The sequence below is a fragment of the Eriocheir sinensis genome, chromosome 70 (assembly GCF_024679095.1).
Source record: "Eriocheir sinensis breed Jianghai 21 chromosome 70, ASM2467909v1, whole genome shotgun sequence".
Lineage (NCBI taxonomy): Eukaryota > Metazoa > Arthropoda > Malacostraca > Decapoda > Varunidae > Eriocheir > Eriocheir sinensis.
The window spans coordinates 2,212,849-2,235,593 of NC_066578.1; the positions used below are offsets into that span (position 1 = coordinate 2,212,849).

Here is a 22,745-nt window from a genome sequence, read left to right on the forward strand (position 1 = left end):
TCCAGACTGCTTCATTGTGCTGCACTCCAGGGAGTACGAGAGGGAGGCCCCACTTCTGCCCCCGCCCACCGTGCTGGGGTCGTTCTCTGTGGACAAAGAAAAGAACATCATCTTCAACAACTCCATGATGCCCAAACTGTGCGAAATGTACATTCCGGACGGCGAATTCATGGAGGCAAGACACAAGAGTGGTAACGGGGTGTTCCCGGCGTGTTTTGAGGAGTGACCCGTGCTCGCAGCTCACCCTCTGATGGGACTCACTTCCCATCATTATCTCATCATTATCTCACACACACTATTTCAAGTGTCACAAAACACACGAGTAATCGATCTCTTCAGGAGAATAATTCTTTTCCCACAAACATTCAGCCTGGGATTCGAACCCGAACCCCCGAGACGAACTGCGGACACATAACCGTCGAGCCAGAGTCCCGTGGTGTCTATCCGCCTCCCAGGCCAGCACAATCCTGCCTTATAGAGTGCTTGACGAATGGGTTGCTGAGGAAACACGGGGGAAGGTATATACATGGGTTCTTACCACCACAGGGTCATGGGACAGTTGAATGGAGATGAGCCCCGAGGCAAAGTGCAGCTTAGTGTATGCCTCCACCTCACCTTTGAAGTTCAATACTTACATCATAGTGCATACATCACTATTATAATATGATAATAATAACAATTATATTATTATTATTATTAATACATTATTAACACACACAATAATAATAATAATAGTAATAATTATAATAAAAAAAAAAATAATAATAATAATAATAATAATAATAATAATAATAATAATAATAATAATAATAATAATACAGTAATATTAATAATAAACTGCAAATTAACTTGAAATTAAAATCAAGGCACTCATTATGTGTCGCAAAACTCATTAGTACTAGTAAGTCATTTAAAAAATTCATCCCGCATTACAACCCTGTTAGTAAGACGAGCACCTGTGCTACATAGTTTCCATATTACAGGTGGATATAGACCTCAAACAGGGCTTTGAGAGATCCAGTTGCTGCACAGGAAGGTCAGGTGAAGGGGAAAGGCGTCGCCTTCAATGGATTCTTCACAACCAGGAAAAAGTTAGAGCTAAGGACTCGCCTGACAGGTTAGTCGTCGCCTTCTCTGCAGCACGTTTGATTTCATTGTGAAGTTTAACAGGAAAAAATGTGTTTATAAACATGAGTCGTAATAAATCTCTTGCATGCCTCCATTAATGTTAATCAAAAAATAGTGAAAATTATAACTTTGCCTCCCCACACGCTCCTCATGATGTGTCTACAGACTGGCGGCTGATTTTGTGTGCTCAAGAAGCACGCTGAGGAAAATCATGCAGGCTCCGTATGCACATTCAAGGCACTTCAATGCTGAATGGCAGATATTTGCCAAATAGTGAGTAAATATGGTTAATCTAAACATGAATCAGCTACCAATACTACACAATATTATTACTGTACCAAAAACAAGATAAAGATGCGAGTATATCTAGATGAACACGACCAATCCATTACTAAATATGCCTTAATTCCTGTTTCATATCGCCTTTAAGTATAACACACAACACTCATCAACAATGATCCACTGCTCTACTTCCCTTTGTTGATTCCTTTTGTGCTACTCAAGAAATCTATTGAACTTCTGATATGCAGTTATACATAACACTGATGTCTTTTGTTATTCCCGCTGCAAGTTTCAAGGGAACGATATATACGACAAAAGTGGTTCCAAAGCAGAAGAAACACAACAAGGGAGTTCGCCAGGAAGAGGGGGCCAGCCAGGAGGAGGGGGTCAGCCAGAAGGGAGCCAACCAGGAGGAGGGGGCCAACCAGGAGGAGGGGGCCAACCAGGAGGGGGCCAACCAGAAGGAAGCCAACCAGGAGGGTGGGGCCAATCAGGAGGAAGGAGCCAACCAGGAGGAGGAAGCCAACCCGGAGGCAATCACTAAGGAGAAGTGGGCCATTTACGGAGAGAGGTTTGAAGAGTACATGACGGGAGGTACGGAAAGCTTTAGAACACTGCTGGATGTTGCTGTATTCTTGGCATCTGAAGTCAGAAATTGCGCAAACTTAGCATTACGAGTAGGCTGAATGAACTGAGGATCATATAAAGGCATGAAAATTACCTCGCAGCTGAGATGGAGTGAGGGAATTAGAAATCACAAAAGTACAAAAATAAAGTTGAAATATGAAAGCAATGCAATAAAGTGTAGAAATCCATTACTGAGGTAGGTTCATAAACTTGATTCATATAAAACAGAAGTAGGAATGACAAAACTGCTTCAGCCAGACAAACGAACTCACTTCATGCCTCCATCCCTTCTCAGGGGATCCCAATGGTGTCCTGGAAGGTGACTGCCAGTTCCAGTGTGTGCTGCAGCTGGACCTGAACGGGAAGTCGCTGCTCCTCTCCGCACACATCGATGCAGCGGACCCAACACGCCACCAAGAAGACTTCAAGGACATGAACAGCTTTGTGAGACTGAAAGCACGGAAGGACTCGACCTACCAACTTGCGGATTGTAACTATAGGAGGTAAGCATACATTGGTTTCTCTGTGATTTCTCTGTCCATGATGGGTATGCCTCGCTGCATCAAAACTGTTTTCCACACTTGGGAGATTCAAAGCTTAAATTAAATCATCTTCAGGTATAAAGCTTATGTATTGTAGGCGCCGTGGTGGGATGAAGGTGACTGACACAAGACGTGTAGCACTCGCTCCCTTTATTCAGAAGCGGTCAAACCTAGAAAGTAGCACGACATCGCCATCAGCCACGCTAAACAGACTCAGTACAGAGCAGTCATCTCTATTATCACATTACAAACGCTTCCCCTCTCCAGCAGTCCCATTACCAATCCTTCCCCTATCCACCAGTCCCATTACCAATCCTTCCCCTATCCACCAGTCCCATTACCAATCCTTCCCCTATCCACCAGTCCCATTACCAATCCTTCCCCTATCCACCAGTCCCATTACCAATCCTTCCCCTATCCACCAGTCCCATTACCAAAGCCTCCCCTATCCACCAGTCCCATTACCAATCCTTCCCCTATCCACCAGTCCCATTACCAATCCTTCCCCTATCCACCAGTCCCATTACCAACCCTTCCCCTATCCACCAGTCCCATTACCAATCCTTCCCCTATCCACCAGTCCCATTACCAATCCTTCCCCTATCCACCAGTCCCAATACCAAACCTTCCCCTATCCACCAGTCCCATTACCAATCCTTCCCCTATCCACCAGTCCCATTACCAACCCTTCCCCTCCACCAGTCCCATTACCAACCCTTCCCCTCCACCAGTCCAATTCCCAATCCTTCCCTCCACCAGTTCCATTACCAACCCGTCCCTATCCACCAGTCCCATTACCAACCCTTCCCTATCCACCAGTCCCATTACCAATCCTTCCCTCTCCACCAGTTCCATTACCAACCTTCCCATCTCCCCAGTCCCATTCCCAACCCTTCCCCTATCCACCAGTCCCATTACCAATCCTTCCCCTCTCCACCAGTTCCATTACCAACCCTTCCCATCTCCCCCAGTCCCATTACCAATCCTTCCCTTATCCACCAGTCCAATTACCAATCCTTTCCCTCTCCACCAGTCCCATTACCAACCCTTCCCCTCTTCACCAGTCCCATTACCAATCCTTCCCCTCTCCACCAGTCCCATTACCACCCCTTCCCCTCTTCACCAGTCCCATTACCAATCCTTCCCCTATCCACCAGTCCCATTACCAACCCTTCCCCTATCCACCAGTCCCATTACCAACCCTTCCCCTATCCACCAGTCCCATTACCAATCCTTCCCCTATCCACCAGTCCCATCACCAATCCTTCCCCTATCCACCAGTCCCATTACCAACCCTTCCCCTCTCCAGCAGTCCCATTATCAACCCTTCCCCTATCCACCAGTCCCATTACCAACCCTTCCCTTATCCACCAGTCCCATTAATAAACCCTGCCCCTCTCCACCAGTCCCATTACCAACTCTTCCCTTACCCAGCAGTCCCATCACCAATCCTTCCCCTATCCACCAGTCCCATTACCAACCCTTCCCCTATCCACCAGTCCCATTACCAACCCTTCCCCTCTCCACCAGTCCCATTACCAACCCTTCCCTTACCCAGCAGTCCCATTACCAATCCTTCCCCTATCCACCAGTCCCATTACCAACCCTTCCCTTACCCAGCAGTCCCATTACCAATCCTTTCCCCTATCCACCAGTCCCATTACCAACCCTTCCCTCTCCACCAGTCCCATTACCAACCCTTCCCCTATCCACCAGTCCCATTACCAATCCTTCCCCATCCACCAGTCCCATTACCAACCCTTCCCTACCCAGCAGTCCCATTACCAATCCTTCCCTATCCACCAGTCCCATTACCAACCCTTCCCTATCCACCAGTCCCATTACAGCCTTCCCCTATCCACCAGTCCCATTACCAACCCTTCCCCTATCCACCAGTCCCATTACAATTCCTTCCCCTATCCACCAGTCCCATTACCAACCTTTCCCCTATCCACCAGTCCCATTACCGACCTTTCCCCTCTCCACCATTCCCATTACAATCCTTCCCTATCCACCAGTCCCATTACCAATCCTTCCCTATCCACCAGTCCCATTACCAACCTTCCCCTATCCACCAGTCCCATTACCAATCCTTCCCCATCCACCCACCAGTCCCATTACCAATCCTTCCCTATCCACCAGTCCCATTACCAATCCTTCCCTATCCACCAGTCCCATTACCAACCCTTCCCTATCCACCAGTCCCATTACCAACCCTTCCCTATCCACCAGTCCCATTACCAACCCTTCCCTATCCACCAGTCCCATTACCAACCCTTCCCTATCCACCAGTCCCATTACCAACCCTTCCCTATCCACCAGTCCCATTACCAACCCTTCCCTATCCACCAGTCCCATTACCAACCCTTCCCTATCCACCAGTCCCATTACCAACCCTTCCCTCTCCACCAGTCCCATTACCAACCCTTCCCTACCCACCAGTCCCATTACCAATCCTTCCCCTATCCACCAGTCCCATTACCAATCCTTCCCCTATCAACCAGTCCCATTACCAACCTTTCCCCTATCCACCAGTCCCATTACCAACCTTTCCCCTATCCACCAGTCCCATTACCAACCCAGTCCCATTACCAACCCTTCCCCTATCCACCAGTCCCATTACAATTCCTTCCCCTCTCCACCATTCCCATTACCAACCCTTCCCCTATCCACCAGTCCCATTACCAATCCTTCCCCTATCCACCATGGCATTACAGTCATATCACAAGGATATCGTCCACACACCAAATATGGAAAACATTTTCACAATTATATGGCATTACAGTTATATCACAAGCATATTCGTCCACATAAATCATAATGTACGGCAGTCGCCGACGCTGTAGACGGCGGCTACACTCCCCCTTGACGGAGCAGCCCGTCAACACCAAGAAAACACCCGAAAGTGCCAGGAACTAGACAAGGGCACGTTGGGAGAGAGCAACTGCGCCAGTGAGCGGAAAAAACGACATTTACAAGTAGAAACAGTCTCCGGGGAAAACTCCTCGGCTTAGCTGCTCCGCCACGGCTGGTGCGCCAACATGTGCCAGCCTGACTTCAGGTCAAATCTAACACCTTCGTACCGTGCTTGTGTAGAAGGCGTCAAAGGACAAAACGGTCGTGCGTGTGCAGGCCAGCTCTCGCGACGCTGGGCTCCCCCACACGACACCGAGTGGCCGGTCAGACCTCCAGCCAAGTCTCGTTTGGTCGTTCGCACGCGCCTCAGTAGCACGCCCCGCATACGGTATATTTATATCCTGGGTCCGTAGCACGGTTTGCCCCGCATACGTGCTAAAGTAGCACGCCCCGCATCCGACGTAAAACACAGCTTGTTTGTACGCGCCCCAGTGGCAACCCGACCACAACCGATCTCAGTAGACCGCCCGGCCAACGTTATCTTTCTTTCGTGCCTTTGTAGCACGCCCTCGATGTCTTGATGTCGTGCCGTAGAAGCACACCCTTCCAATTTATATTTCGTGCCCTAGAAGCCCACAAACCCTGCATTTCGTGCCTTAGAAGCCCACAAACCCTGCATTTCGTGCCTTAGAAGCCCACAAACCCTGCATTTCATGCCTTAGAAGCCCACAAACCCTGCATTTCGTGCCTTAGAAGCCCACAAACCCTGCATTTCGTGCCTTAGAAGCCCACAAACCCTGCATTTCGTGCCTTAGAAGCCCACAAACCCTGCATTTCGTGCCTTAGAAGCCCACAAACCCTGCATTTCGTGCCTTAGAAGCCCACACCCTGCATTTCGTGCCTTAGAAGCCCACAAACCCTGCATTTCGTGCCTTAGAAGCCCACAAACCCTGCATTTCATGCCTTAGAAGCCCACAAACCCTGCATTTCGTGCCTTAGAAGCCCTAAACCCTGCATTTCGTGCCTAAACCCTGCATTTCGTCCCCTAGACGCCCACAAACCCTGCATTTCATGCCTTAGAAGCCCACAAACCCTGCATTTCGTGCCTTAGAAGCCCACAAACCCTGCATTTCATGCCTTAGAAGCCCACAAACCCTGCATTTCATGCCTTAGAAGCCCACAAACCCTGCATTTCATGCCTTAGAAGCCCACAAACCCTGCATTTCATGCCTTAGAAGCCCACAAACCCTGCATTTCGTGCCTTATAAGCCCACAAACCCTGCATTTCCTGCCTTAGAAGCCCACAAACCCTGCATTTCATGCCTTAGAAGCCCTGCATTTCATGCCTTAGAAGCCCTAAACCCTGCATATCATGCCTTAGAAGCCCACAAACCCTGCATTTCATGCCTTAGAAGCCCACGAACCCTGCATTTTGCCTTAGAAGCCCACAAACCCTGCATTTCGTGCCTTAGCACAAACCCTGCATTTCCTGCCTTAGAAGCCCACAAACCCTGCATTTCGTGCCTTAGAAGCCCACAACCCTGCATTTCATGCCTTAGAAGCCTACAAACCCTGCATTTCATGCCTTAGAAGCCCACCACCCCTGCATTTCATGCCTTAGAAGCCCACAAACCCTGCATTTCGTGCCTTAGAAGCCCACAAACCCTGCATTTCGTGCCTTAGAAGCCCACAAACCCTGCATTTCGTGCCTTAGAAGCCCACAAACCCTGCATTTCATGCCTTAGAAGCCCACAAACCCTGCATTTCATGCCTTAGAAGCCCACAAACCCTGCATTTCATGCCTTAGAAGCCCACAACCCTGCATTTCGTGCCTTAGAAGCCCACAACCTGCATTTCATGCCTTAGAAGCCCACAAACCCTGCATTTCATGCCTTAGAAGCCCACAAACCCTGCATTTCATGCCTTAGAAGCCCACAAACCTGCATTTCATGCCTTAGAAGCCTAAAAACCCTGCATTTCATGCCTTAGAAGCCCACGAACCCTGCATTTCATGCCTTAGAAGCCCACAAACCCTGCATTTCGTGCCTTAGAAGCCCTAAACCCTGCATTTCGTGCCCTAGAAGCCCACAACCCTGCATTTCGTGCCTTAGAAGCCCACAAACCCTGCATTTCGTGCCTTAGAAGCCCACAACCCTGCATTTCATGCCTTAGAAGCCCACAAACCCTGCATTTCATGCCCTAGAAGCCCACAACCCCTGCATTTCATGCCTTAGAAGCCCACAACCCCTGCCTTTCGTGCCCTAGAAGCCCACAAACCCTGCATTTCGTGCCTTAGAAGCCCACAACCCTGCATTTCATGCCTTAGCCCACAAACCCTGCATTTCCTGCCCTATAAGCCCACAAACCCTGCATTTCATGCCTTAGAAGCCCACAAACCCTGCATTTCATGCCTTAGAAGCCCACAAACCCTGCATTTCATGCCTTAGAAGCCCACAAACCCTGCATTTCGTGCCTTAGAAGCCCACAAACCCTGCATTTCATGCCTTAGAAGCCCACAAACCCAGCATTTCGTGCCCTAGAAGCCCACAAACCCTGCATTTCGTGCCTTAGAAGCCTAAACCCTGCATTTCATGCCTTAAAGCCCACAAACCCTGCATTTCGTGCCTTAGAAGCCCACAACCCTGCATTTCAGCCCTATAAGCCCACAAACCCTGCATTTCTGCCCTATAAGCCCACAACCCTGCATTTCTGTGCCTTAGAAGACCACAAACCCTGCATTTCTTGCCATATAAGCCCACAAACCGTGCATTTCGTGCCTTAGAAGCCCACAAACCCTGCATTTCATGCCCTAGAAGCCCACAAACCTGCATTTCGTGCCTTAGAAGCCCAAACCCTGCATTTCATGCCTTAGAAGCCCTAAACCCTGCATTTCGTGCCTTAGAAGCCCACAAACCCTGCATTTCGTGCCCTATAAGCCCTAAACCCTGCATTTCATGCCTTAGAAGCCCACAACCCTGCATTTCATGCCTTAGAAGCCCACAAACCCTGCATTTCGTGCCTTAGAAGCTCACAACCCTGCATTTCATGCCCTATAAGCCCACAAACCCTGCATTTCATGCCTTAGAAGCCCACAACCCTGCATTTCATGCCTTAGAAGCCCACAAACCCTGCATTTCGTGCCCCCTAAACCCTGCATTTCATGCCTTAGAAGCCCACAAACCCTGCATTTCTGTGCCTTAGAAGCCCAAAACCCTGCATTTCGTGCCTTAGAAGCCCACAAACCCTGCATTTCGTGCCTAAGAAGCCCACAACCACTGAAGTTCGTGCCTTAGAAGCCCACAAACCCTGCATTTCGTGCCTTAGAAGCCCACAAACCCTGCATTTCGTGCCTTAGAAGCCCACAAACCCTGCATTTCGTGCCTTAGAAGCCCACAAACCCTGCATTTCGTGCCTTAGAAGCCCACAAACCCTGCATTTCGTGCCCTAGAAGCCCTAAACCCTGCATTGTGCCTTAGAAGCCCACAAACCCTGCATTTCGTGCCTTAGAAGCCTGCCCTAACCCTGCATTTCGTGCCTTAGAAGCCCACAAACCCTGCATTTCGTGCCTTAGAAGCCCACAAACCCTGCATTTCATGCCTTAGAAGCCCACAAACCCTGCATTTCGTGCCTTAGAAGCCCACAAACCCTGCATTTCGTGCCCTATAAGCCCACAAACCCTGCATTTCATGCCTTAGAAGCCCACAAACCCTGCATTTCGTGCCCTAGAAGCCCACAAACCCTGCATTTCCTGCCATAGAATCCCACAAACCCTGCATTTCATGCCTTAAAGCCCTAAACCCTGCATTTCGTGCCCTAGAAGCCCACAAACCCTGCATTTCATGCCTTAGAAGCCCACAAACCCTGCATTTCGTGCCTTAGAAGCCCACAAACCCTGCATTTCATGCCTTAGAAGCCCACAAACCCTGCATTTCGTGCCTTAGAAGCCCACAAACCCTGCATTTCGTGCCCTATAAGCCCACAAACCCTGCATTTCGTGCCTTAGAAGCCCACAAACCCTGCATTTCGTGCCCTAGAAGCCCACAAACCCTGCATTTCATGCCTTAGAAGCCCACAAACCCTGCATTTCGTGCCCTAGAAGCCCACAAACCCTGCATTTCATGCCTTAGAAGCCCACAAACCCTGCATTAAATGCCTTAGAAGCCCAAAAACCCTGCATTTCGTGCCTTAGAAGCCCAAACCCTGCATTTCGTGCCCTATAAGCCCTAAACCCTGCATTTCATGCCTTAGAAGCCACAATCCTGCATTTCGTCCCTATAAGCCCACAACCCTGCATTTCGTGGCATAGAAGCCCACAAACCCTGCATTTCTTGCCCTATAAGCCCACAAACCCTGCATTTCGTGCCATAGAACCCCACAAACCCTGCATTTCGTGCCCTATAAGCCCACAAACCCTGCATTTCGTCCCCTATAAGCCCACAAACCCTGCATTTCATGCCTTAGAAGCCCACAAACCCTGCATTTCGTGCCTTAGAAGCCCTAAACCCTGCATTTCGTGCCCTATAAGCCCACAAACCCTGCATTTCGTCACCTATAAGCCCACAAACCCTGCATTTCGTCCCCTATAAGCCATTAAACCCTGCATTTCGTGCCTTAGAAGCCCACAAACCCTGCATTTCGTGCCCTATAAGCCCACAAACCCTGCATTTCGTGCCCTATAAGCCCACAAACCCTGCATTTCGTCCCCTATAAGCCCACAAACCCTGCATTTCGTGCCCTATAAGCCCACAAACCCTGCATTTCGTGCCCTAGAAGCCCACAAACCCTGCATTTCGTCCCCTATAAGCCCACAAACCCTGCATTTCGTGCCCTATAAGCCCACAAACCCTGCATTTCGTGCCCTATAAGCCCACAAACCCTGCATTTCGTCCCTATAAGCCCACAAACCCTGCATTTCATGCCTTAGCCCACAAACCCTGCATTTCGTGCCTTAGAAGCCCACAAACCCTGCATTTCATGCCTTAGAAGCCCACAACCCTGCATTTCATGCCTTAGAAGCCCACAACCCTGCATTTCGTGCCCTATAAGCCCACAAACCCTGCATTTCGTGCCTTAGAAGCCCACAAACCCTGCATTTCGTGCCCTATAAGCCCACAAACCCTGCATTTCATGCCGTAGAAGCCCTAAACCCTGCATTTCGTGCCCTAGAAGCCCACAACCCTGCATTTTGCCCTAGAAGCCCACAAACCCTGCATTTCCTGCCATAGAAGCCCACAAACCCTGCATTTCATGCCTTAGAAGCCCACAAACCCTGCATTTCGTGCCCTATAAGCCCACAAACCCTGCATTTCATGCCCTATAAGCCCACAAACCCTGCATTTCGTGCCTTAGAAGCCCACAAACCCTGCATTTCATGCCTTAGAAGCCCACAAACCCTGCATTTCATGCCTTAGAAGCCCACAAACCCTGCATTTCATGCCTTAGAAGCCCACAAACCCTGCATTTCATGCCCTATAAGCCTAAACCCTGCATTTCGTGCCTTAGAAGCCCACAAACCCTGCATTTCGTGCTATAAGCCCACAAACTGCATTTCTGTGCCTTAGAAGCCCACAAACCCTGCATTTCATGCCCTAGAAGCCCTAAACCCTGCATTTCTTGCCCTATAAGCCCACAAACCCTGCATTTCTTGCCTTAGAAGCCCACAAACCCTGCATTTCATGCCTTAGAAGCCACAAACCCTGCATTGTGCCTTAGAAGCCCTAAACCCTGCATTTCATGCCTTAGAAGCCCACAAACCCTGCATTTCGTGCCCTAGAAGCCCACAAACCCTGCATTTCGTGCCTTAGAAGCCCACAAACCCTGCATTTCATGCCTTAGAAGCCCACAAACCCTGCATTTCATGCCTTAGAAGCCCACAAACCCTGCATTTCATGCCTTAGAAGCCCACAAACCCTGCATTTCGTGCCTTAGAAGCCCACAAACCCTGCATTTCATGTCTTAGAAGCCCACAAACCCTCCATTTCGTGCCTTAGAAGCCCACAAACCCTTCATTTCATGCATTAGAAGCCCACAAACCCTGCATTTCGTGCCTTAGAAGCCCACAAACCCTGCATTTCATGCCTTAGAAGCCCACAAACCCTGCATTTCGTGCCTTAGAAGCCCACAAACCCTGCATTTCGTGCCTTAGAAGCCCACAAACCCTGCATTTCGTGCCTTAGAAGCCCACAAACCCTGCAAGTCGTGCCTAAGAAGCCCACAACCCTGCATTTCGTGCCTTAGAAGCCCACAAACCCTGCATTTCTTGCCTTAGAAGCCCACAAACCCTGCATTTCATGCCTTAGAAGCCCACAAACCCTGCATTTCATGCCTTAGAAGCCCACAAACCCTGCATTTCGTGCCATATAAGCCCACAAACCCTGCATTTCGTGCCCTAGAAGCCCACAAACCCTGCATTTCATGCCTTAGAAGCCCACAAACCCTGCATTTCGTGCCCTAGAAGCCCACAAACCCTGCATTTCATGCCTTAGAAGCCCACAAACCCTGCATTTCGTGCCATAGAAGCCCACACACCCTGCATTTCATGCCTTAGAAGCCCAAACCCTGCATTTCGTGCCTTAGAAGCCCACAACCCTGCATTTCGTGCCCTAGAAGCCCACAAACCCTGCATTACGTGCCCTAGAAGCCCACAAACCCTGAATTTCGTGCCCTAGAAGCCCACAAACCCTGCATTTCATGCCTTAGAAGCCCACAAACCCTGCATTTCGTGCCTTAGAAGCCCACAAACCCTGCATTTCGTGCCTTAGAAGCCCACAAACCTTGCACCGGAGGGGTCGTAAGCATTTGAAGGGTCGTCAGCATTTCTATCATCTTGCCCATGTCCTCTCATCCCCTTACCGCTGTCTTGACGCTTCTGGCCGGGAACATCTGGCTTCACTATCGCACAGCACCACCGCTCCGCCCGACTATCCCTACATAATCCACATAATCCCCACATACGCATCGACTATCCCAACATAATCCACATACGCATCCACCACATTAATCCTACGTTAACCCTTAATTCTCCGGCGAGCCGGGACCGTAGCTACGCTCCCCTTTTGCTTGCGCCCCATCTCCATCATCCACCATCCCATCACGTTTGGCAGAACTTTACTATTTCTTAATTAAACCCTCTTTACGTGAATTATACATTTCTACCTCATGATTATCTTGATTAACTCAATGGCCTGCACTGCCCTCTCCTTCCATGTTTCATTTATTGTCATAGACAAGGAAACATTGGCCTTGCATATTCATGCACAGAAAAGCAATGGCAATCCTTAATCAGTAAAAGGTTTATACAGCATGAAAACTCGCAGCAGTACAGCTATAACATTATAGTAAACATTATAACACCGCGAGTCGAAATAAATATGGTTCACTAAACAATGTGAGAACGAAAAATATATGCCACGCCAATTAGTTTCGAGCATTGCTTTTGTTGCAGGTTTGTCCTAAACAACTGGTGGATTGAAAACAAGCTAACAGGTGTCCCACGGCTCCTGGTAGGCAAAAGGAACGCAGATGGAGTGGTGTACACACTGCAGATGTTACAAACAGATGACATGCCTGATTTGGCTCAGGTGAGGTTACAACATTTCTTTGAGCTTTTTTGTTTTAGAAAGGTCAGCACATTACCAAGCCAGAGTAGCTGACTGAGAATATGATTCAGTAGTAAAGTGCCTACATGATCCAAGACTGGTGTCAAGGATTATGTCACTCTACTTGAGGGACCGTTTGAGTTTCCCATTTGTGAAGACGGTAACAAAAACTTTGAATAACCACATAAATATTAGCATTCGAGAAAAGTCCTGAGCGGAATTCTGACTCTTTGTTCTTTTTCCAGGGGACGTGGGAACCATCCGTATGCATCAATATCTTGGACGAGTTCCTCAATTTTGTCAAAGAAAAGGTGGTCGCGGAACCTGACGTGGTTCATTGTTTTAAGAAGTCCGGTCCGTACTCCGAACTCCGCAAGATCCGCCATTCCATCGATCCTAACCTGGAAGACTTTCTCCCCGACTGGTACAAAGAGCAGCTCTTCGCCACACTAAATGGGGAGAACAACTGCAGCTAATTAAGGGTAACATAGCGAATATCATGTCTCATATATGCAGCTTTGAGAGCTAAACCTCAAAAAAACAAGAAAGTCCTATTGATCGGGGGAGAGATCTCCCAGTCATATAAACCGCACTTTGTCTACTTTGGTTGTAACTGCTACACCATCACTGGCAACCAGTAAGGATCGCACCCCCCGTTTTGACTTTAGACCTGAAAGGGTTTTTTTTTTTTTTTTTTTTTTTTTACGTTGTTGCCTATTGCGCCGGTAGGCATCTTCCCGGTGGGGCCTGATGGTCGGCCCAAGGCTTCTTCCAGGTGGGGCCTGATGGTCGGCCCAGCCCGTTCTGGCGCAGGCGAGTGTTTATAGTGGCGCCATCTTGTTAGCTCTTCGAACTTTTTCTTTATTAACTTCTGCAACATTCGCGGTCTTCGTGGAACGCCATCTCCTCTAAATCTCACCTTCTATTCCTCACCGAAACACAGTGTTCCCCCCTACTACTTCTATCCTAAATTTCAATCCAAAGTTGGATGTTGCGTCTACGTACGCCGCGATATCACTTGCTCTCGTGCCCACGACCTTGACTTCTGAATTTTCCACCACCTGGCCAAGATTCAGTCGTCGTTCCCTTACTAAATACGTCTGTGCTGTTCATCTGTCACCTAACTCTGCCAACTATGTAATATTCTTTGAGTGTTTGAACTCTTAAATTTCGATCTTAGATTTCAATGTTCACCATCAGCTTTGGCTTTCATCCTCTTACGCTGACCAGCCTGGTGAACAAGCCTACAACTTTGCACTCCTCAGTGACCTAGAGCAGGTGGTTCAACACCCTACACGTATTCCAGACCGACATGGAGACACTCCCAACATTCTAGACCTTTTCCTAACGTCTAATCCTTCAGCTTATTCTATTAAACTGTTCTTTCTGTTGGACTCCTCCGACCACAACCTTATTTCCGCATTTCTGCTCGTAATCGTGCCAAATCTGTTCGACTTACCCAGAACTCTTTCATCCATAAAAAAAATGTCAGATTTCTGGTACCTAGCCAAAAATATAACAATTTTACTTCATCTTTCACACCTCTCCTTAATCTTGATGGTAGCATATAGCTATCACATTTGTCTCTATGGCTGAACTCCTTGCTCAAACTTTCTCTAAGAATTCCACTCTGGACGATTCAGGGCATATTACTCCTACTCATCCCCCCCCCCCCCCCCCTCTGACTCCATTATGCCTAATTAAGATTCTTAAGAATTATGTTTTCTATGCCCTCTCTGGCCTCAGTCCTCAGAAGGATTATGGACCTGATGGAGTGCCTCCTATTGTCCTTAAAAACTGTGGTACCTTGCGAACACCTTGCCTGGTCAATCTCTTTCATCTCTGCCTTTCAACATCTACCTCTCCTTATGCTGGAAGTACGCCTACATACATTCTGTGCCAAAGAGGGGTGACCGCTCTAATTCTTCAAACTACTGCCTTATAACTTTACTTTGTTTTTCTATAGCTTTTACAACAATCCTCAACAGGAAAGTTCTTAGGCATCCATCAACTTCTGACCTTTCTGATCGCTATGGGTTCCGCAAGGGGCGTTCTACGGGTGGTCCGTCTTTTTGCCTTCCTGACTCCAGGTCGTCCTCTCTTAGTCGTTTCGGTTAATCTTTTGCTATTGCCTTAGACATATTGAAAGCTTTTGATAGAGTCTGGCACAAATCTTCAGTCTCTTAACTACCCTCCTACGGTTTCTATCCCCCTCCCTGTACATTTATTTCCAGTTTTCTTTCTGGCTGATTTAACTTTGCTGTGGTTAAAGACCAATGTTCTTCCCCTGATTCTATTAACAGTGGTGTCCCGTAGGGTTCTGTCCTATCTCCCACTCTCTTTTGTTCACTGATGATCTTTCCAAAACAACCTGTCCTCTCCACTCTTATGCCAATGACTCTACTCTGCATTACTCAACATCTTTTGTCAGAAGGCCCTCCCAACATGAAATACACGAATCTAGGCCGGATGCTGCAGAAGTTTAACTCAAACCTTGCTATCATATCCGAAGTGGACTAAACATGATTTCTGATGAACATTGTTTCAGCTGACCCAACACAATGGATCTCCACGTGGAAACTAGTCATGCCTGCAAATTATGGCAAAGCATGAAAATGTCAATGTGTTTTGGCAGGAGCAAAGTGGACACTGATTAAAAGTTCCATTGGTTCCTCTAGCAGCATATTGCATTTCAAAACCAAAGATACTTCAGAGTTTAGGGAAAATACCAAACATTTTGATTTTTTTTAATAAGCTTCTAAGGAAACCAACTTACTGCTTAGTAGAGTAACTGTGGCAATTATTATTGTTGTTGTTGCCCTTCATGAACGAACAAAAGGTCTGTCACAACGACAACCTTATGAGACTTCTGTGCCCCCCAGATGGACTAGCCCATCCCAGTTATTTAGCGGGGATGGGATGAACTCTGGCTGTGCTGCGGCGACACGCCGTGTTCGGCATGAAGGGTAGGGTGGAGCACCCCAAGAGGTCTGTCACCACCGCCAGACAGAAAGAGCTCTGCCTGAGTGAGTGGATCTGTGCGGTGGGAGCGGCTCACGTGGCTGGGCCTTCTGTTGGCACATAGGTTTTTGGCGTGTTATATACAAACATACATATTATATACATAGTAAAGTTCGTAATTAGTTAATTAAGTATGAGTAATCACTATCCAATAATTTCAGACAGCATAACAATTTACACTCCTTTTCTGTATTCCTGTTTTATTATACAAATCTGCGAAATAAAATAATTTCATCATTATTATTCTTATTAACACTTATTATTATTATTATTATTATTATTATTATTATTATTATTATTATTATTATTATTATTATTATTACTATTATCATTGTTGTTCTTCTTGTTTTCGTTGTTATATTTTCAATAGCAATGAAAATAATGAATTAGTCATCAGCATTACAATCACCACTATGCACGATGTTTTATTCCATGTCAGTCATTCTTAACTTATCTACCGCTCGCTGTGACATAATATCAGGGTTAACATTCAGGGCTTTAGCTAACAATATCTCCTAAATCAAACAATCTACTGGTAATTTTAACTCATTCCATTCGGTTATTGTAACATCACCACTCTGCCCTGGACTGCGTGGTGTATGAGAAGTAAATGTGTAGTGACCCGCCTGATGCGGAAAGCCTCCCAAACTCACTCTGCGAGTGGGGTACCTCCTGGCCGACTGGTTAAGGAGTGGCTTTCCCATTTCCCAAGTCGCGGTTTCAATCCCTGGCGCTGGTGAAACTCTTTTCGGGTCTGGATCAATTTCTCGTGTGTTTCGTGAGGCGTAGTTCCAGTGTGGAGGTATGATAAAGTGGAAATGGCGGTGTCAGAAATCTACTTTCTTCTCTTCTGAAAAATACGTCTTAAGTTTTTTTTTTCAAGCATAGGCTTTCAATAGTTGGTTTAAATAGCGAGATAACCTATTTTTATATCTTTTGTTGTTTTCATATTATCCAGCATCGATTGTTAATGTTTGTACAAAATAAAAACAGGAATAAATAAGTTTAACAGTAGGTTATCTCGCTATATACACAGACTATTGATAACCTACTCATGAAAAAATCTCTCTCTCTCTCTCTCTCTCTCTCTCTCAATCACCAACCCACCCACCCACCCACACACACATTTTTACTTTAATCCTATTAGACTACCCTATCCATACACCATATACACCAGTATTTATTGTACTCTTGACGTAAATCTCCACAAGACATTAAGACGGGAAAGTAAACGACTCGCTAACGGTAAAGTTGATGTTTTCGCTATAGTTGTGCGTGGCCTCGGGGCTCATAGTCCAGGCTACAGGAAGGTGGACCTTGCATTTCGATATATATAATGTTTTTTTGTTGAACCTAGTCAATTCGTGGGTGCTGAATCCAAATCCGATGTATGCCAGACTGTAAATGTTGAGCATTTTTTCTAGAGGTGAAAATTCAAAATGACGAGAAATTAAGTTTTTCGTCAATAACTCTAAAATATTAGCTTAAGACCCTATATATGTATTGAACATGAATATAAATATGGGTACTGGATTTATTGGTGTCAAAATTATGGCTCTATCTTACGTAGTCTCTGTGATATGGACTTTTCATTATTTTATTTTCACGAATCAAAACCAACACGAGTAATAGAGAAGTATATATATATATATATATATATATATATATATATATATATATATATATATATATATATATATATATATATATATATATATATATATATATATATATATATATATATATATATATATATATATATATATATATATATATATATATATATATATATATATATATATATATATATATATATATATATATATATATATATATATATATATATATATTCATGTATGAAATGGTAGCGTACTGGCTCACATTCACTGCGTGATGGACGACGCGGTTCGAATCCCCACGCTACCACTCGGATTTTTCAGTCACCGCCGAGTGGCTTAAAACTACCCACATGCTGTCCTGAAGACCACCCATCAACCCGGACTCTAGAGGAAGCCGTCCAAGCGAATCAAGAACGAGTTCCGGGGGCAGCATGAGCCAATGCAAGATGGCGCCACTATAAACACTCGCCTGCGCCAGAACGGGCTGGGCCGACCATCAGGCCCCACCTGGGAGAAGCCTTGGGCCGACCATCAGGCCCCACCAGGAAGATGCCTACCGGCGCAACAGGCAACGACGAAAAAAAAAAAAAAAAAAAAAATATAGGGTGCATAGAAATACCAACATTGGAAGAGAAATTGTATGTAATAGCTCAAGGAAAGAAAGTATACATGGCTTAACCCAAGTAAACATTATTGACTGTACATGACGTGCAAGCAGAACATTGGTTTGCTTACATTCAAATAAAAATAATAATATCAAAAATACACTTATTATAATTGTTGAGAAAGTCACATGGATACAGTTTATGCAATTCTACACTGTTCCAAATATTTTCATGGTTTGAGTGAAGATACTCAATGAGCTGATCAAGGACTTTCTCCGGTTTTTCTGTCACAGATGATGGGGCATTACTGAAGAATTTTGACATGCAGTCTTTGTGATACCTTGCATCAGCCGCATGCAGGTCACTCACAGCTGAGTTTGCTCTTAATATCACCTCATTCCCCCATTTGTCACTTCTTTGTTTGGCATGTCTTAGCACAGTGTCTTTGAAAGAGACTTGTCCTTCTCTGTCTGCAGTTCTGCACAGGTATGCTTCCCTCCATCTGCTTGGATTTTTGGCAGGTTTGTATATTTCACATGCATCTCCACAGAACAGGCAGTGCTTCAAAAACTGGAAGCTGGTTTCACTTCTACGCACCCGTTTTGTTTTTGGTTGAGTTTCTTTGGGTTCCTCCTGTTTCCTTTTTTTGAGGAATCGTTTGATATGGTCTGGGGAACAGTATGTGCTGATACAATTCTTGTGACAGAAGAATGAGCTTACATCAGTCAGTTTTTCTGCTAGGTGGTCTCCACGTTGCTGGCTTGCATTACGTACCGCTTGCACTCTTGATGATCTTGTGAGTTTAGGTTTGCTGGACTCGCATATCAAACAAATATTCTCCATGACTGATCTGAAAGAAAAGAACAAAACATACAACATGCAATACCCAACACCCGCCAAAATGTTCATGCATACATTTATCTCCAGGTGAATTGTAATTCATACAGATATCTATTCATACATACAGCAAAGCTCTATATCGTGTTCTATTGCACATAGAGCTATGAAATTGATACCAAAATGTCCGCAATATACAAGTTTGTATTTGAGTTTAATACATACTTGGGTCGTATCTATAATATTTTCGGAGTTATACGCAAAAAAACATATTTGTGGGTATATTTTCGGCTATAAAAAAATTGCTCAATATTTACAGTCTGGCATACATCGGATTTGGACTCAGCACCCTCGAATTGACTAGGATCAACCAAAAAACATTATATATATCGAAATGCAAGGTTTTACTACAGAGCCTATGGGGCTGAAGCCTGGACTATCATCGCCGCATTGACCCTTGCGTCTGTGATGGGAAGAACCCATTACCCGGGACACAGTGCCAGTGTGATATCCAGGTTACCAGTTTACCTTCCCCAGGTACCAATTTACCGACCAGCTCGAAAGGGAGTATGAACAGCTGGGAGAGCTGCACGATGACTGCCCGGCTGGGTTCGAACCCGGGCCATCGGATTCGTTGCTAGGTACGCTAACCACTGCACCACCGAGGCGTGCAGAGTAAAATAACAAGAACTGGAAAATTATACTATGAAAGAATGCTACACCATAACAGAAAAAACATTTACGCCAAGCACTGAATAAAAATAACCTGAAAAATAATCAGGAAAAAAGAGAAAAAACAACACAGAGGAAATAATCAACAAGGTAAATAAGACTTAGAATTTAACATGAAGGAATCCCAGAAAAAAATGGTAAATTAAAAAAAAAAAACGCCATAAAAACAACAGCAATACTTTATTTCGCCAAGAAAAAAATGTACCGTTTAAGAACAAAATCGGACCCCTGGCCTTTTAGGACGGACACTCCACCTCATCATCAGCCCAGGAAATGGTAGATATCATCCAGCCCAGTGTGAAAAGACCTGCAGCACCCCGACACGCACCGAAGACATGGAGGGAGTATCCAACACCACACCGCGCCTAGCTTAGGAACACCATCCCTCCTTATGGACATGCCAATGGAAAGGTACAATATAGTTAGAAATTTTTTTTTAGCTTTCGAGTACAAAGGACAGAAAGAGAGAGAGAGGAGAGGGGTGTATAAGAGCGCGTGACACGGGAGGTCAATTGGAAACGTTGCAGAAAGGTGAAAGGGGGTGATATATACGTCACGGCTGCCACTTAAGATTGGTCATACTATAGACATCATATAAATGAAGTCGTCAGCAGCACCAACAGGACCAGATGCCATTGGTACCATGATCATCATAGAATACAAGGCAGCTCTGATAATACACTTCCAAATACTATGGAGAATGTCCCTCAATAATGGAGACATCCCCCAAAAATTTCCAACAATCCAAACATATCCCCAATATTTAAAAGAGGATCCAGGACATAACCTAAGAACTACAAACCCATAGCTCTTACCTCAAATATGATAAAATTATAGGAGAGGCATTAAAAAACACTGTAAAATGCCTCGAAGACAACAATTCAATGGACGACTTCCAGCATTGTTTCAGAGGTAGGAGATCCTGCCAAACTATGCTCACCGACTCCCACAACTCCATCCTGAAGTAGTAGGAAAAAATGAAAGTGTGAATGCAGCATACCTTTTAACCTTGCCAAATCATATGATCAGGTACACCATGAGATCCACCTTCAAAATCTTACCCAAATAGGGATACAGGACAAAACAAAGAGGATGGTGGCCGAGTTGTCAGCGTGGAGACGTGATGATCCCGATGACTCAGGTTCACGTACCACCGCAAGGCGCTGACAATTTCAACCATCACTACTTTAGTAAGTGGCGGAATATTACCCACATGATTTACAGGTCTTAAATTAGCCTTAACTTCAGCGACTTTGGTCAAGAGGATCACCGGGGAGGCAGCATGGGCCAGGCAAATCATAAAATCACATCAACTTAAATAAAGATGGCCTGCGTCACTAACGGCCTGGGACCGTCCACCATGCCCCTCAGGAGACCCTACCGGTTGGAAAGCTGGAAAGTTTCGTTTAGTCGGCGCAACATCTGTGGTCATATGCCGGAGAGAGACAGGAGGAGGAAGGAATTATAGGAGAAGGGAACAGACCCCAGGAGACGGGACACAACCCCCGATTAATACCTGGTACCCATTCACTGCTGGGTGGACAGGGGCGTAGGGTATCGGAAAAGCCACCCAAATTTTTCCACTCCGCCCGGGAATCGAACCCGGGCTCTCTCGATTCTGAGCCGAGTGTGCTAACCACTGCACCACGAAGCCCCTCAGGAGACCCTACCGGTACTATAGGCGGCACAGTAGAGAGCAAAAACGGGATCAAGCAACCTGTGTGGAGGGAGCAGCATCAACAAGGCAAACGGTCTGAAATGGAGTCCCCCAAGGCAGCATCCTTAGCCTCGTTCTCTTCCTCGTAATGCTCAGCGACATAAATATAGATATAGACTTGAACTCTTTCAAGAGGAGGGTATCAGGACACCTCTCCTCCCGTATTTGATCTTCCTTTCGGCCACCTCTTTTGTTTCTTTTTTAGGAGTAGCGAGTAGCGGGCTTTTTTTTATTATTGTTTTCTTTTTTGTGTGTGCCCTTGAGCTGCCTCCTTTGTTGTAAAAAAAAAAAAAAAAAAAAAAAAAAGACATCCTACTCTTATCACTCGTAGATGACACTTGAATCCTAAGGTCTGTAAGTGGAACATACGACATTGCAAAATTACAATAAGACCTGCAGAGTATGGACAACTGGGCAGAAAACGTCATGAGATTTATTGTAATTAAGTTCGGCAAAAAATGTAACTATAAACACATCCTGCTCTGGCCATAATGGTACCGTCATCATTAGCCCACCACGCATCTGAGATTTGGGAGTGACCCTATCAAGTGATGCAACATCGATGCTCACGTACAGAAAAAACAGTAGCAAAGTGCCGACAATAATGGGGCATATACTAACCCCTTGACTGCGGATTTCCTACAAGAAGACATCACCAAGCCACAGGAATGGAACAAAAAGTGGCTGCTACAATTCAATGAGGAAAAATGTAAAGTCCTGCACCATGGGAGAGGATATCCAGCATACCAATACCACATGGGAAACACTCCACTATCCACCACCGAGGCAGAGAAAGACCTGGGGCTATATGTTACCAGGCTACCAGTGAAAGCCGAATCCGTGCCAATCGCAGCGGACGGGTTAAGGATCTCCCGCACAAGAGACCCCACAGGCCTCATCATCTTGTTGAAAGCAATATTAATACACACCTTGACTACTGCTCCCAACGAATGAAAGAGAGAAAATAAGGGAAGTGGAAGACAGTGAAAGAGACAGAAAAGAGACGAACTAGAGAAGGAAAGGAATGAAAGAGAGAAGAGGGGAGATAGAGACAAGTGTAAGACAGTGAAAGAGAGAAAGAAAGAAGACAAAATAGAGAAAGGAGGAAAGGATAAGGAAGGGTACGAGAGAGAGAGAGAGAGAGAGAGAGAGAGAGAGAGAGAGAGAGAGAGAGAGAGAGA

At 46.0% G+C, this 22,745-nt stretch overlaps 1 protein-coding gene, 1 long non-coding RNA gene and 1 other non-coding gene across 4 annotated transcripts in view; 1 reads left to right on the forward strand and 2 right to left on the reverse strand.

Moving 5' to 3' along the window:
• LOC126988711 (uncharacterized) overlaps positions 1-16,291 on the forward strand; it is a 51,020-nt gene extending 34,729 nt beyond the window's left edge. For both annotated transcript variants that reach the window (XM_050847071.1, XM_050847072.1), the window contains exons 3-9: positions 6-175; positions 984-1,117; positions 1,294-1,401; positions 1,700-2,004; positions 2,333-2,540; positions 12,880-13,015; positions 13,279-16,291. In XM_050847071.1, coding sequence (XP_050703028.1) covers positions 6-175; positions 984-1,117; positions 1,294-1,401; positions 1,700-2,004; positions 2,333-2,540; positions 12,880-13,015; positions 13,279-13,509 — 1,292 coding nt within the window. In that variant the 3' untranslated portion in view covers positions 13,510-16,291. The remainder of the gene's footprint in view (positions 1-5; positions 176-983; positions 1,118-1,293; positions 1,402-1,699; positions 2,005-2,332; positions 2,541-12,879; positions 13,016-13,278) is intronic.
• Positions 1-22,745, reverse strand: part of LOC126988716 (uncharacterized) — a 91,893-nt gene that overhangs the window by 47,021 nt on the left and 22,127 nt on the right. The window contains exon 2 of the long non-coding RNA XR_007742480.1: positions 1-86. This exon is cut by the window's left edge and continues 119 nt beyond it. This is a non-coding gene — a long non-coding RNA (uncharacterized LOC126988716). The remainder of the gene's footprint in view (positions 87-22,745) is intronic.
• On the reverse strand, positions 21,428-21,501 carry Trnal-cag (transfer RNA leucine (anticodon CAG)). The gene has a single exon. It is a non-coding gene; the product is annotated as a tRNA-Leu (tRNA).